Source organism: Tympanuchus pallidicinctus, unplaced genomic scaffold (genome assembly GCF_026119805.1).
Source record: "Tympanuchus pallidicinctus isolate F22 unplaced genomic scaffold, pur_lepc_1.0 scaffold3, whole genome shotgun sequence".
In the NCBI taxonomy this organism is placed as follows: Eukaryota; Metazoa; Chordata; class Aves; order Galliformes; family Phasianidae; genus Tympanuchus; species Tympanuchus pallidicinctus.
Genome location: NW_026294747.1, coordinates 9,042,212 through 9,059,160, shown reverse-complemented (window position 1 = coordinate 9,059,160; position 16,949 = coordinate 9,042,212). Strand labels below are relative to the sequence as shown.

The 16,949-nt window shown below is 40.0% G+C and overlaps 2 protein-coding genes across 3 annotated transcripts in view; both read right to left on the bottom strand.

The window, feature by feature from the left end:
- Positions 1-16,949, bottom strand: part of DENND2B (DENN domain containing 2B) — a 118,219-nt gene that overhangs the window by 86,133 nt on the left and 15,137 nt on the right. The window contains exon 2 of one of the 2 annotated variants that reach the window (XM_052696128.1): positions 466-570. In XM_052696128.1, the coding sequence (XP_052552088.1) occupies positions 466-545 (80 nt within the window). In that variant the 5' untranslated portion in view covers positions 546-570. Of the gene's footprint in view, positions 1-465; positions 571-16,949 lie in introns of those variants that run through there. The other variant, XM_052696130.1, reaches the window with a different exon arrangement.
- Positions 1-16,949, bottom strand: part of RPL27A (ribosomal protein L27a) — a 113,299-nt gene that overhangs the window by 90,420 nt on the left and 5,930 nt on the right. The gene's annotated exons all lie outside the window — the stretch shown is intronic.

The window sequence follows — 16,949 nt, the reverse complement described above, 5'->3', positions numbered from 1 at the left end:
TGTATTTTACATTCAACCCATTCACACTCGCTGCTAGACCTGCAACACGAGGCAGCCACTTCACTCTATCTGCCAAAGCAGATAAGCCATACAAAATGTGACAGAACCTGATGCAAAATACAAACTGTGGATTAGCAATCCAGAAAAGCAGACACAGATACGTGGTCCAGAAATTTAGCCCTAGCTGGCTGAGGCCTACACAATGCCTCCGTTCTTTCTTGCATACAAGTTCTTTCTTGCAATCATCATAACCTGCCAGTGAGCCACAATAATGCAACAGAAACATGCCAAAAACAGGACTTCTCATACCAAAGTTCCTCTGATTTACAAAACACTTCCCTCAACCCAGCAAAGCTCTCTGTCAGAGTAGAGTTTTCTTGCCTTTGAACAAAGACTTCCTTCCAAAAAGACAAATATTCCTCAGAGTCCACAATTCACAGACTTCAGAGCCTTCAGTTCACTTACCTATCCAGACTGTCCTGGGGCACTTTACTCCCTCCAGCTCTGCTGTTGATATTGGCATTCTTGTTGGCAGTCATGGTCATTTCTGCTTTCTAGAAATCTGGATATCTGTGAGAAGAAAAGTCAATTAAGCATCAGTAAAGACCCAGTGACAATTAACTTTTCAAGATTGCTATAAGCACTACGCTCTGTAAAAGCACAACTCCAGAATGCTTTTTATTCTATAAAATGCAATTATTCTTGTTATGGTCCTGAGAAACAACATCCTATCTCTCTACTGCTGTTGCTTCACATCCTCATCCAAGTTACTAGTAATATAGTTATGTCTGGCTTCCAGTCACACAAAAGCTTCTAAATTGAAGGAGGAATTTTTTTTCATAATTCTAAAGTATAGGTGCATGAATATTACAAAAATAATTTCAAACACTGAAATATATTCAATAGCAATAAGGTTGAATATAGTTTTCAGATCTGCTTGTGACATGAAAATGTCTACAGAAGGTTTCTAGCTTATTCCTTCTATTAGCCACAAGACTGTTTAAGTAAAATTGCCTTCTACTGGCTAAAGGCCTCAGATAATATAAAGAATCATTACTAAATTCTACTTTTCCCTAGTAAGGCACGAGAATTGGTAACAAATCAAAAGCTCTAAATTAAATTTTGGTCATGTCGAAGACCCTACATTACCAGTCACGCATTCTAGAATTCCCATTACAAGGGAGCATTAGTGTCTTCCTGACTTCACCAACTCCTGACTAATGGTCATCTCAAAAAGAGAAACTAAAAAGCTGTCAGAAGCACATAAATATTGTTTGCTCTTCTGTACAACTAAGAGGCAAAAGGAATACCAGATGCATGGAAGAAAGCCAAGACGCAGATGGCAGACAATATAGAGAAGCCTTTGCGAGTGAATTCACACAAAAGGTATAAAAACAGTAAACAGAACGTTAGGATTCATTCTTATTAGTAAAGAGGTTTGGAAGGAGAACTTGAGGGGAAAAAAAATCTAGAACAAAAATCTCCGAGATAAATGCAGAGAGAAGGCATTACCTTCTCAAGGTCCCTCACATACATAAGAAAGGAGGAGCAGTGAGTGAAGAACTATGCTCCCAAATGACAAGCCTTACTGCTGTAACACTGCTGCAAATTTGCTATGGAACAGCTCAAGATCAAAATACATTTCGCTCAAACCCCACTACCTCAATAGAGATATTGTGCTGAGCAGGTAGGGAAGGTAGGGAGAATGTTACGCTATGGATGTGGGCTAGAACATAGCCCCAAGGATGTGAAAGTAGTAACATTTGCCACTATACCTCACTGCTAACTGTATCTCACATTTCTCTTCTGTAGAGTGCTGCTCTTTTTAGTAATCTCCTCTGTCATTGTAATCACTTAAATACTTTGCAAAAAAAAGAGAAATGAAAGCATCTTTACTTGTCTTGAGTCTATCATGAAATAAATGAGAGAGAACTTATTCCACCTGATGTTACAAGGATTCTAGGCTCCGGCATACTTTCCTAGTGACTTGAGATACTCCTTCACTTGTAGGCTAAAATACGTACTGCGATTTGAAGTTCTGCCTTCCTGGGGCTGACCAGAACTACCAATTTTTACAACCATTAATGATATAGTTAATGTAAAAATAAGGAGTGTTACAAAACATCTTGTTTACTCAAACCCACAGTAAGTCCAGACAGCTTGAGAAGCCAACTGCAATGTGATGCTGAAAAGCAAGCTGGGTATTGACAACACACAAAATCCTTGTACAAACACAGCCGTTGCACTTAGAAGGACATTCTCTTAACCACTCCGTTACAAACAGTTCTGCCACAGATTGGGTCAGAAAATCTCCTGGTGATTACAGTTCTAAATGCAGAGTTAAGTACACCGACTACAGATTCCAGATCTACTTATCCATCTCTGGTGTTCTTGTGTGTTTCGGTGTTCCCAGAGTGCATGGAGACTTTCTTTCCTGTTGGTAACAATTTTTTTAAATTTTTTTTTTATACTGAAACTCCCCAAATTCCTCCAGTGTCGCAGTTTTACTGATTTATTATCAAGATTTGCAAGGCTGTAAAGGACTGCCTGTTCTGGCTGGAAAAGGACTTGCCTGGGAAAAGAAAGAAAAGCCTCTGATGTTGGTCAAACTTTCTAGGACTGTACACTCTATAGGGAGCTGGGAGATTTTCTAATGTTTCCACTCCCATGTTCATTGCTTTGACTGTATTAAATCTAAAGAAATTATTGGCAGTCAAGGTGAGAAAAATAAGACATACAAGTGTGGCATAAGGTAAATGACTGTTAGCAGGCATATGTTACAGTCATTTTGCAAGACTTGCTTTTCTGTCGAAGACCAAACAAGCTTACAGGACCCTAAAATTAGGATACTGATCTGGCACCCATAAAAGATAGGAAACAGCATAAAAGCACACTAAAAGTCATCCATCTTGCATTTTTCCCACACCCAAGATCAAAAGGAAAAAAAGCAAGCATATATTTACATCAAATTGTATGATTTTTATGGAAGCTTTGCACTTCTCAAATTTCAGCTTTCCAGCAGCTTGATAAAATCACTGTGGTCTACATATTTATATATAAATATTCTATATATTCAAAAATATCAAGTTAACTCCACATTTCAAAGATAACTTGAATATTAAATACGACAAACGGGTTTGTTTTCAGCAAAATGGGAATCCTAAAGTAACATTTCACAAGATACATCCATTTAGAGATATGTATGTTTCTCTCCATGCAGTGGAGAGTTTGTTGTACACAGTAAAGATTTTTCTATGTAATTTTCCTTTGATGTTCATTTCTCATGAGCATTTTGCTGCAGGTGATGTTGGTATTATTCCAGCATAAGCAGAGAAAATCCAAATATCCAAATAACATGGCAGAAAACTTTTCAATAATTTACTGAAGTACTTAGAAGTGTAGCTAAAAGCACTCAATAATTTAAAGACTTACATAAACAACAAAATCTCAAAGCCAAAAGGCAGGGGAAAAAAAAATGGAACCAAACCATTTAACAATCATGTTCTTTCAGGGCTTTTTAATGAGTCTGACAGTCCTGTAAGTTTATATGAATCACTTTTTTGGTAAGAATCACATCCCTTGGGTTTATGTGAGAGCATTCACCATCATAATATTTATATTTTATTCTTCATGAAGCAATGAAAAAACACTCCCAAGAATTATGACATACTGTTAAAAAACAAATCCAAAAATAGTCATGTCACACGGCTTCTGCGCTGCCTAGTGTACCAGCTAACTACACTGGCCTAAAAAGTCAAGTATTTTGATTTATTTGTGAAACCAAAGAATGACTGTTAAACCCTTAATTAGCCATAACTTGTATTTCAGCCTCTAGTGGTAAGAGGAAAAGGGTGGATTTAGACTAGAAATCAGGAAGAAATTCTTTACTGTGAGGATGGTGAGACACTGGCACAGGTTGCCCGGTGAGGCTGTGGATGCAGCCTCCCTGGAAGCACTCAAGGCCAGGCTGGATGGGGCTTTGAGCAACCTGGTCTACTGAGAGGTGTCCCTGCCTGTGGCAGAGGGGCTGGAACTAGATGATCTTAAAGGTCCTTTCCAACACAAATAATTCTGTGATTCTGATCTTATGAGCTTAAGTGCTAGAATTTATGTATTTGTTTTTACCATCTGAGAACCCATGAGGGCTCAAGAAACTCTTCCATTTTCCTACACGCAATCCAGCCATCTGTTCCTGCACTGTAAGAACAGTTCTCTCCTGTGTAAGGTGGATCCCATTGAACCTGCTTATTTACATTTCGGTTCAGATGTCTCACACATCTTAGATAAATAGATGTCTTGGAATAATTCAGTAGGAATGCATATTCTCTATCTTCCATTCCGTTAGTAAAATGGGAGCAGAAAAGCAATTTCTGTGTGAAATTTTGCAGCTCAACAAACATGCATGCTTTTTTTTGTGTTTCCTTGGTGTCTTTGTTTTTTTTTAATATTCTACTCAGTAGTTCTTCCTATCCATATGGTTCTTTTCCCTACTTAGAACAGATTCATTGCACTCCAATTATTGCACTCATTTCTAGGGTATATTTTCCATTAAATATATAGAGTTCCAATAAAGTAGTCCTTAGAGTACAACGAAATCCTTCAAAGTCAGGTTTTGGAGTGGTGAGAACACCAGCATTGTTTATGTGGCAGCTTAATGAAGAAGAATCCAGATTTGGCTGCTTACTGACCAGCACTGAACTCGTGCAAGGAGAAGACAACACTCATGCAGACACAGATCTCCCCACCAGGCATTTGCTGTGATCCAAACTGCAGCATAGAGCAGATGAGGTTTGAAAAGTGGCAAAGAAGTAGCAGAGTATGCAGAGCTCTTAATGACTTGAGAAGGGAGTCTTTGAGAGAAGGCTCCCAAGCTCTCTCTCTTTGCACTGTAATTAACACAGTTGCAAATTCTACAAATAAAATGTGTGTGTCCAGCAATGGCATCAAGTGTGCTTTGACCTTCTGCTGTTACTTCTGAGCAAGGTCTGTGGGTGATGGTTCTCTGGATGCAAAATATTTGTTGTCTTACATGTTACAAAGATTATCTTATATTTAACTGTCCCAGACCAAACCAATCTGTACTGCAAACAAGATAATGCTATCAGTACAGCGTGGGTTCTTGAGATCTGCATATGTTCTGCAGCTTTTTAAAACAGACTGCTTTTCTTCTCAAAATTCCACTCATCAGGAGTGGGGTCATCAGGGGTTATATGGGTTTTGGTCTGCCCCACAAGGCAGAGACCTGACAAGAGAACACCACAGGAGAGATGCAGGCTGTGAAGACCAAGACATTTTTTCAAAAACTCACCTTGTGATAAAGACAAAATCTCAGAAATACATTTTAATAATGACTGATTTGGTCTACTTAATTTTTTTTTAGCTGTAGCTACAACAGAATGTCTGTAGGCATAAGAAGTCAGCTAAAATAGATAACTTGCTTTTCTGAGCGTTTTAGGAAATCTTGCCCCCATTTCAAGAGGTGTTCTACAGCTGAACTTCTATTTAAGAGATGCAACTTAGCTTTGTGACAGTTTGCCTACTTTCTTCCAGTAAAACAACTATGTCCTCCCAGAACAACGTGTCAGCTTTGATGAAGTGGAAAGTCCAATTAAATGTTAAAGGATTTCTGCCTTTATAGGCTTCTACAGAGACTCCAAAGAATGCTGTTGCAAGGATTATGTGCTTGCATCAGGCATACCTGTTCTCTGAGCCGGTAAGTTTAGCAGTGCAGTACCGGACAGCCTAACAGAGAGCTAAATTAGCAGCTCAACAAGAGCTGGTGTGAAGAGATTCAGAATTAATTCATCTATCTCACAGAATCATAGAATCATAGAATCACCAAGGTTGGAAAAGACCTAAAAGATCACCCAGTCCAATTGTTCACCTATTCCCAATAGCTCCCACTAAACCATGTCCCTCAACACAACATCCAGCCTTTCCTTGAACACCCCCAGGCTCGGTGACTCCACCACCTCCCTGGGCATCCATTCCAGTGCCTGACCACCCTTTCTGAAAAGTAATACTTCCTCATGTCCAGCCTGAATCTCCCCTTCCGTAGCTTGAAGCCATTCCCCCTGGTCCTATCACTGATGACACGAGAGAAGAGGCCGACCCCCAGCTCACTACAGCCTCCCTTCAGGAAGTTATAGAGAGCAATGAGGTCTCCCCTGAGCCTCCTCTTCTCCAGGCTGAACATTCCCAGCTCCTTCAGCCTCTCCTCATCAGCCCTGTGTTCCAGACCCCTCACCAGCTTTGTTGCCCTCCTTTGAACACGTTCCAGAGCCTCAATATCTTTCTTGCAGTGAGGGGCCCAAAACTGGACACAGCACTCGAGGTGCGGCCTCACGAGTGCTGAATACAGGGGAACAATCTCATCCCAAGTTTTCTTTTTACAGCACAAAGACAACCTAACTGTAATCACACCAACTGGTTTCTTGCAAGACAAAAAAATAAACTGTCCTCACGGCTGGTCCTAAAGATTTCAGAAACATCCCAGCAAAGCATACAAGCCTGAGCTGTACTGTGTTCTAGCATAATTTCTATGGGAAATAAACAATATCAGGCCATTCATACAGCTGCCAGTATCCCAGTCCCAGCTGAGAATAATGCTTGCAAATAACAAACACAAAGAAAAAGAGTTTCTCAAATATCCCACCATTTTGACACTGCAAAAGGCACATATTTGAGCTAGCATTAACCCCATAATCTCATCAAAGTTTACCTGCTGATAACCCAATGAAAGCCTGTTTCCAATCAAGTTGACAGCCCTCTGCTAGGCTTTCACAGCTAGGTGACAACTGCACTTCTGACAGAAATTTACTGATACAACCAACAATGGGTCTTAATGCAACCTAGTTGTAGATGCATACATTGAGGTCCAAAACTTATGTCCAAATTAAGAGTTAAGTGCTAAGCTCTCCTCATACCACCAACACTGCTTGGGCAACCACAGCTTCCAAATGGAATGAAGACAAGAAAATAGAGGAGTCCAATGCATAATGCAAGTTCACCAGCCTTTTAGGGTGGAATTTTCTCTAATACTAGGGTGATCATCTTTCTCAGGCTGTGAAGGACACATTCTATTTGAAGAACTTCTGAACTGATTTACAAGAACTCTCTGGAACTTAGAGCTCTTGTTTCATATTACTTGCTTCAGTATTAAAAAGAACCAATAATGTTTTATTATTAGATTTTAGTCGAAGAAACTGGACTGAATCCAGTTTTTGGACTGAATCTTCCCTTCTACACAAGTGAAAGATGTATTGATATGTGCCACATCTATTGCAGCCCCCTATAGCTGCTTTCTACCTAGATTGGGCTACAATCTAGCCCAGTCTATAGCCTGTAAAGACTTCCTTCCAATTTAGATAAATTATAACTATTGCCATACCAGCAGGGAAGTAAATTCATCATGATCTCTACCAATCTGTTTGTGCTAAAGGAGTACGTCAAAGAGCTCTCACTGAATACAGTAGAGAAGTCCTGTATTTTAAAAAGCACATTGACTGGTTCAAGCTTATCTTAATTTGAAATATCAGGTAGAAAAAAATTAAAACACTTAAAGCACAGTTAGCTGGTAATATTATAAGCTCGGAGGAAACATAACTCCACAGCAACATGGGCAGCAGGGCTGATGGCAGGCATGTGCCATGGCCTTGTGGCTCCAGTAAGAAGACAGAGCAATTGAGGCAGCACTGTGAACTTGCACAGCCTTAGTCAGCCATAAAACACCTTCTCACTAACCTTTAAACTGGTTTCAATCTGAAATGCTGCAGCCCTATTCTCTGATGCTCTTGCTAGCCATACTTTCTTAGTCCCTCAGAGCTCATGCTAGCCATACTTTCTTAGTCCCTCACAGTCATACAGCCGTCTGGTGCAAAGAATTGACTCATCTGCAAACCAGTCATGCTTTTTGTCTTCTGTTAAAGCTGATTTTCAGTCATTCATTCAAGTTCCTTAAAATGTCTTCAAATATGTGCTACTTAAAACTAAATACCAATAGAAAGACACAAGGGCAGTTTGTATTGTTATCTAACAAAAAGAATATATTGAGTTGAGAAGATGAAGCCCAAACAAACTGCTCTTATGCTAATGCCAAAGGTATTTAGTATGTCCCCGTGCACTTACAGATAGTGGTATTGTATACAACATTTTCAAGTTTCTCTTTAAGGCAGAAATCTCTTCATAAACAGCACTATAATCATTATAAACACATTCCCAGTGTGCATAGGAGGAAAATAAAATTTAGGCCTTGCAAATGTGCTACATTTTTTTGCTTTGAATTTTTTGAAAAGGAGGAGAGACGAAAAAGATAAAAACCATTCATCCAAGTATTTTGTTCTCAGACACGGATGCAGCAGAAATTTGTGCAGATAATGTAACAAAAACTCTATGTGGATTTTAAACACTAAATCTGGTTTTAGACACAAAGCATCTGCATTACTCTCACGTACCGTCAGCAAGTAAAATATATTCATGCCTCAGTTCTGAATCAGGCTTTTGTAGGGAAAAGTGACTTTTTTCTTCTGCTCTACTTGAGCATCGATCATAATCGGTTAACTCCTTTCAACAAGTCCCATTGTAGACTTTATGAACACCTCTTTGTTGAAAGCCCCCAGTCATCACATTTTGTAGAAAGAAAAGGTTTAGTACAAAATAATCCTAGGCATATATACTTCGGTTTCTGCAACGCCAACACTTCAGCAATGGCAGCAGCAATGTCTGTCTGAATGAAAATAACCTACTTATAAATAGTGTCTGACAAACATTCCTCGTTATTATTCTTCCTTTGTCCTTCCTCTTCATCTTTGAGTTATTTACATGAAAATACTCATTCAAGTCTCACAAGCTCACCTGCTCCTGTTGCTTATTCCTCAATGAAATCATAATCCTCTAATTGAAAAATAAAAATTATTTGCACAATAGCAAATTGTTCTCGTGACACAAAAAACATTATAATTGTACTAAGGAGCAAGAGTAAATTAGCTTTAAGGCATAAAGGTTCTTTTTCATTTGCATGATAAAGACCACATGAAAGAAATGGAGAAAAGCAGTTTGCAAAAAATATTCTTTCAAAATAGGCCGTTCTTCAGCATTTCCACAAAGCGTATCCACTTCCTAAAAACATCATAGTACAATTCAAAGCTGGTCAGCACAAACTGCCAGTGAAGGAACCAAGAGACTTGAATATCATTTCACTTTTGAGCTTTCCTTACCCAAGACTGACCAATGAAGTCTGCTGGACAACTGAGAAGCATCCCAACTTTGCAACTGCTCCAAGATTTTGATTCATTAGACCATTATGCCAGGTAAACATGGGTCACAGCTATAAAACAGAGCAAGCTGCTGTCTCCAGTGCTATTAGCTCACCTCCCTTCCTTCCTGCCAGACTCATGTGGCTCCCACTCTGAGCACAACTGAAGTGCAAACTGCAAAAGTAATAGCAGTTGTATTACTTGCATAAGGTTTGAATAATGTATATGATGGGAGGAAGAGTATCTTAATGCAGTCACACAGAAACTTGAAAGGACTCAGTCTTCACTTTGCCATGGATTTCCCAGAGACACTGGGTAAATTGCCTGAGTTATGTCAGTTGGGCTGTTTCCTGGCAGCCTCTGTGTATGGACATCTTCTCTAAAAGTGAGCTGTGCTACCTGGGAATGCCTGAAGTATGCACAAAGAGTGGCTCCAGCAAGATCTAGTATACTGAACTATTAAGTACTTTAAACCACAATTAACTTTTCAGTGTAGAAAAATACCCTTCATTTTCATTTCCCAATTCCTACTCTGTAAAGCAGAAACAAATCAGAACTTGTCTGTACGCAGTGGATAATTTATAGTATACTAATTACTCAGCAGTAACTCTTCATGCAGACGCTCTCAGTATGTTTAGAGTAGGTAACACCTTCCCAAAACACCTTGTACAAGGGCATACTTAGGAGTAAGTACATAAGCAGTGAATTATATCTGAGCAGGAGGAGCTACAAATGAATAACGGGTCTGTGCAAAGGGACCCTTGAGCTTCCTCTCCCATACCCTGTGAGGCAGCAGCAAAGTTTACACTTAGAGAGTTTGAAAACAAAGTTTGAAACCCCCTGAAATGATCTTTCATTTTGCAACAGACTTCTTGTGACAAATTGGGAAACTGCCACAAGAAAAGCACTGAGATCAAAAGAGTTTAACTTGAGTACTGCGAATGGTGGCACTCACCAGATGACTCTTTCAAAAGCTCATCCATTTTCAGAAGGCCATTGGACTTCTTTTAGTCTGCTTGCTTCAAACTCCTTTTGCTGAGCCCTTCCTGAGAGCAAAGAGGTAGAAAGACACCTACCAAAGGCCAGGATGGATACAGAAATGCTTTTCTTACAGTGCCTACACAGACAAGCATTATCTCTACCATGCCAACAGCAACACTTCCTTCACCTGTCAGTGATGACAGGGTGGGAAAAGGGACAGACAGATTTGTACCTCATCTTGTCTCTCCTCTCCTGACAAAGTATGCAGAAGAAAAAGGTAACAGTCTGAAAAAGAAAGGAAAAATGAAAGACAAAAATGCTAATGTGGGGAGGGAAAGAAGTGGAAAAGTAAACAAAGAAGATAAAAAGAAATAAAACAAGGACTGATGAAGATATTACCCTGAAATTCAGAGAGACAGGTTAGGCTGCTCATCACACTGAATATTCAGGTTCAGGCAAGCTTTGCAAAGAGATGTAGTGACCTTCGGTATGTCGGCCCACACTGTAAATAAATAGAGGAACAAAGCAACTTCATTGTTAAGCCAGAGCAGTAAAGCAAGAGGCCTGGATCAACATCCAGCATGTGTTAACTATGCTCTCCCATTGCTAAACAGAAGAGAATATGCAATGTTGCTAACAGGCACAGAAGGAAACCTCAGACCACGTTTTTACAGAGATCTGAACAGGAGTCTGCTCCCAGACCCTGCTTACAGCCTCCAGCAAAGGTCAATCTGAAGATAATTAACTCTCCTGGCCAGTGTAGATATCACCAGGAGAACTAGTTCAGAGGAAGGTGGCAAGGAGCATCTGGAGAAGAATGTGGCATGGATGCTTCACAAGTGTCAGGAGGATTGAAAAACACTGGTCTTAAGTAGAAGTGATGACAACAACTGATGCCAACCAGCTCAAGGTCCTTTGATTTATCTCTAATACTATGCGGTGAAAAAGTACCAAACTCACTGACATAAGCAGAAAGCAATTTGACATTATCTTAAGGTACTGTTTTAAGTTTGAAGTGGAGGGTCTTGGCTAATAGTGCCTCAGTAAGGTCATGAACTGATATGTGGCATTACTATGCGCCTCTTCTGTTCAGATTAGTATGTCCTACTAATTGTGTTACTGTTCTGAGTCAGTATCCACAAGAAGGTCCTGTCCATGACACTTAAGCTGTCAGTGCTAACACTTCAAGTGAAGTAACTATTCAGTGGGATGGACTGTCTCAATGTGTTGATATAAGAGCACCCCAGGAGGATGAGGAACTGGCTGGAGATTGCATGGATGTAAGTAGAAAATATTTGACAAAATTGTTCTAGCTTGTACAAAGAAATGAGAACAACCTTGGGTCTGCCTCTTTTGCACTTGGCAGTTACCCAGGGAATCTGGATAGGTGCAAAGATTTTAAATTCAAACTGCTCAGAAAGATGGTGGGGCCCAGACATGTAGGTCTCACCATAAACACATGAGTAGCAAAGACTCCCCAGGTTCTGTGGTCACTGACAGCCATCCCTTTCTGTCTGCTGCATCTGCGTTCCAGCAAGCTGACATGTCTTGGGGCAATGAGCACCTGTTTTGTTCACAGTGGTTTTCTGACTCAGATCCCCTTCGTGTTTATGAGCCCACTGGCTAATGACTACCTCTTTCAACCTCTACAGATTTTTAAGCCAAACCAAACAAACCCAAAAACCCTGTGCTCCCATGATGATGAACCACAGCAGGGTGTAAGCAGGCAGACTGAGCTCCAGCTCTCATCTCAGAAGACTGAGAAGACAGAAAGGAAAAAATGGGAGAGGAGTATGATGCCAGCAAAAAGAGTGAACCTCCACTTTCCTCCTAGCTGTGCCACTGAAATCAAGGAAGATGACTGTAAAGAAATGGGAAGAGAGACGAGGATCAAACAAATGTCAGAGAGTCGAATACTGGTAGAATAAAGGTGAGATGAAAGATAGCTAACATGATATCAGAAGAAAAAAAAACAAAGGAAAATAAGGAAATCAAGCGATATTTTGAAGGAAAAAAAAGGCAATAAGAAGGAAAGAGAAATATGTGCCCCTTCTTCCCCTCTACTTTGAGCCTGCACCCATGTTCATCAGAGAAAGAAACTCATCTTTCCCCACTGAGATGTTCTTTCATTCCATCACTAGTATTTTCCTCACAGAATAAACTTTCTATTTTCCCAAAAATACCTCAAGAAAAATGGATCTGCCATATTCTGCTGAGCACTGTGGTAACCTGATGTGAGACCTCACTGAAAGAGCCAGGAACTCCCAATGTCCCTCAAAGAGGGCGCGATCCCACTCATGTGGGAAGTTACCAAATGCTGGTAACAGCTCGTGAAATATGCAAACACAAGCTCAAGCTCAGTTTTTTGAGCCTCTAATTCATGGGCAGAAGCTGAATCCCCAAGCACATATAACCCTCTGGTGACTGAAGGAGGCCAGCAGTTTCCAGAGTCCTGCAGTTTGTTTAGAGAACTGACTCAGGCGGGGGGGGGGGGGACAGGAAATAGGAAGGGACAGAGAGAATACTGGCAGTCATATCAGAATCACAATAATGTAAACTATGTGCAGCAAACTACTTCTCATCCCTTTTGTTAACAAAAATCATAGTAGCTATAGCAACAGAAAAGGGGAAAGAAAAAAAAATAAAACAATCACGAGACTTTAAAATCCCCAAAGTACACATCCTTCTAATATGAAAAAAATCAAGATTTACTGCACCAGCAGCTCCCACAAGGCAGGGCTATAGTAGTGTGCTATGGTTTCAATTAAAAGCACAAATCACTAACCAGTGCAGCTGGGCTTAGTGGTTGGCAGCCAGCACCATCTCCTCCAGTGAGCCACGAACCCTTCAGGGACCGAGCTAGCTTCTCATGCTGTGTGATGGGCCCTTCAGCCCTTTTTCTGGGGACTTTACCTCATATCCTCTGCTAAATCCTGTGATAGAGTGACTAATGCCACTGTTCAACAGCGAAAAAAGAAAAATAAAGAAAAAAAACACTCCTGTAGTTGAGCCTTGTGTCTGTACCCCCTGCCAGCACTCACACACATCTCTAAGGGGCCTGCCAGTGGTACTGCACTGCATGCTCAGCACACAGAGAGAAAAGCACTGTGATCCCCTGCTGCCTGTGTGTACTTTCCTTCTCCAAAACACACAGTCCTAAGCTCCAAAGAGGGAAGGAATGTCTGGCACTTCTGCGGTGACTATCTGGCAGAAGCATCGCTTCATTTTCTGGCATCTCGACCAGGGTCTTAGAACAATTATTTCAGTTCCTGATTCGAGCGCTGTAGAAAGAAGATCAAGTTACGTTCCTCTCCAGCCATCAGCACTAATTCAGTTTTCACTAAGTCAGTCTTGTTGGAATTTCACTCTTCCACACTAAAACAGAAAAGGAAAGTGTGAATCAACACTGAAAAGCCATTAGAAGAAATACAAGGAATTTCAAGGGTTGCCCTGCACAAATGTGAAAAATACCAGGTAAAATCCAATAGAGAAAGAGCTCTTTCTTGCTAGGGAGGGACATTTTTATAAGCTAAAGGGATGAAGAACTTAATCCATTGCAAATGAAATTTTGCCACGGTCTTCAGTTATATTTAGTGGTGTCACAGCTACTGTGTAAATGAGTTTTCTTCCTTTAGAACCTACAAGCTGCAGAAAGCATCTTCCCATCTATCACAGGTGTAAACAGCCATCAGAAGAAGAGGCACTTTTCTCTAGACAAAAGCCAGCTCCCACAGTACAGACCTTTATCACCTGCACAAAAAGGAATCTTGAACAAGATACCCTAAGCGTTATAAATCTCCATTCACTAGGCCTCCAACTGCTAGACAGTGAAACAACTGGAAGCATTTGAACCTGTTTTGATATTCCTTGTAGTAGGAGGCAACAAATCACCCATCTAACATACTGAGTTGGTTGCAGCACCTAACACTGCTATGGCCAGTGGCTCCTGCCAACATAGAGTTCATCACAGCATCCTGCAGTAACAAGAGCTCCCAGCAGAGCAAGGACACTGAACAGCAGATGCAGACACACCAGCTCTGCCCTCATGTACACTGCATGCAGAATGGCAGAGAAGAGGGAAGGGATTATTATAGATTTTAGGCATTTTAAAGTAAAAAGAAATGCACAACCCAACCATAAACCATCTCCAACATCTTTTAAGCCTTTCCAGGCTGCAAGACAGTAATTGGTGATTTGTAAGAATTTCTCATTCCCTTTATTAAAATTATTTACCTACTGCTGCGTACATAATGTTAGAGACCTCCCAAGAGACCAGTTGCTGTTCTAAAGTACTTAAATTCTATGACAGGAATTCCATAAATGAAGGCACTAACTATCTTCCCAGATGCAGGCTTGAATAGACCACTGTATTGGTGAATCCTGCTAAGGAAAAAGTCTGTCTTCACAGACTGCGGAGCAGGAACCGACTCAATGCAAAGAACTGCTACAAAACTTAACCATTTCATTCTGTTGCTGGAGAAGATCAAAGCCCACATCTGTGGTTCAAGAGGCACTGCTGCCCATGATCCCTGCAACCTAAACCCCTTCACACAGCCTCTTACAGACTGTTCCCACACTGCATCTTCCTCTGGTGATTGCGACTTCTCAAATCTCACTTCTTTGCTTGCAATAGGAAAGGAAGACAGTTCTACTGCCAATCAGCACAAGGTAGCACACAGCTTCAGAAACATATAAAGAAGAAAGCACAACCCTTCTCCATTCCGCTCAGCTGAGCGTGTTTGGAAAGAACAAATAGCCAGTGCATTAAGGAGCAGGGTCCCCTTTCTTGTTTTCAAATCAGCTGCAGTGCTGTAATGTGCAATCACTTCTGCTTAACAATATTAAAACATTTAATGTGAACTTGAAATATTTGCATGAAATGATTAATTCTATCCAGTCAGCACCTGGAGCATCAGTCCAGCACCAGTATTTCTATTTAAAGTTTTAGCACTAATTTTCATACTACTTACTCAACTCAAAACTGTGAGTAAAATATAATTTAGTAGCAATTTCATTTTGCAATGATCTCATTGAAAAGGCATATCCAGTGTTGCCTTTTTGACATAGAAACAGCCGCAGGATAAGCCTGAGGGACCCAGATCAGCACTCAGATCAGATACAATTTCATCCTCTTTTCCTTTACAGAGAATGTTTTGGCTTCTCACCAAACAGAGAGCATTCCACATGCCACAGGGTAAATTTGGCATAGCATCCATATGGAAATATATCTTTCTATGGTCTTCATAGTGTAAAAACAATTATCTGAACACAAGAAAACTCTCATTCAATAAGGGAATAAACCCATAGAAAAAATTGACTCAAACTTTCCCCATCTCATGGGAGTACACACTGGAATAAACGTTCAGCTGGTAGCTTCATACATGCCTGACACTGAGGCTGTCGTTTGTGTTCCATTTCTTCTTTCTTATGGATTTAAGTTGAGAAGTGTAGATATCGAATTTGAATCTGCTCGCTAAACAGGAATAATTTTCTTGCATCTTTGAAAGCGTTGTTGTTCTAGAAAAGTACATCAACCCAACTTTCAGAATTACAGTCTACTCCCAACACATCAACAAACAGAAATGTCTAGATTTTTGTTATAGACAACTTAGAGAACCTAAATTATCTTTTTTCATAGTATTTATGTTCATGTAGTTATCACCTAAACTGTAGTTTCAGACTCATCTGCTAGTGTTCATGGAGAATGATATCAGAAATGAAATCATATCTCATACTTCCCTCCTGTCTCCTATTCTTTCACTGCTCCTCCTTCATTTCACTCATATATACGTCTAAGACCAGTAAGTAGAGAACTCAAACTGTGCACCTACACGTGGTCAAGTTTTTACAGATACAAAGGTTTGTTTGGTTTTGTACAACTAATGCACAATGCACAATGCTGCAGGACATAATTTAATAACCTTCACAAACAAAACCTGCCTTCCAGTAAGTGAATTAGCTAGAATAAAGCATAAGCAAGCATCAATAATGCCTGCTATTAAAAAAAAAATAAAAAATAAAAAATAAAAATAAAAAAACAAGGCCTCATAAAGTCCATTATGCAAAAACTCTTTAGTTAAAACTTCACGTGAGCACATTTTTCCCTGGGTTTGATTAATAAAAACATCTAAACATTCAGAACAGAAATGAAGGAGTTTTATCTGGCATGATGTCTGTATTACCAAATTCCATGTGGCTTCCAGTTGATACCACAGACTTGGCCAGGATTTACTCAAAACTCAATCCTCATCCACCAAAAGGTAGATAAAAACCTGTGAACTTTTTAATGGTTTCTCCATAGAATAATTACATCTATTTTCTGGTTTTTCTATCTGCAACAATCTGAACTCCTATCCAGACAAATCTTCTCCTGTTTAACCTGAAGGAAGAATTCACAGTTGGACATCCATATTCAAGAGGTTTTCTCTATCCTGCATTTTAGGAGGCAACTGCTTTGCTGTGGATACTTTTTCTGATCTTGGAAAATTTAGAGGTATGAAAAACACTGAATCCAGTTTAGCTGAATCTTCACATCTCCACATTCAGTTGGGGCTCTAAAGAAAATACACGTGTGAAGACAGTTTCAAGTTGGAAGGCTTTGTATTTTTTCAAACTGTAGCTTAATTTTATGGCACAATTTCAAGGCATTATCCAGACATCTGTATTTTCTTAACCATTTGACCAGTCTTCCTATTAAAAAGCCAGTACAGTTGG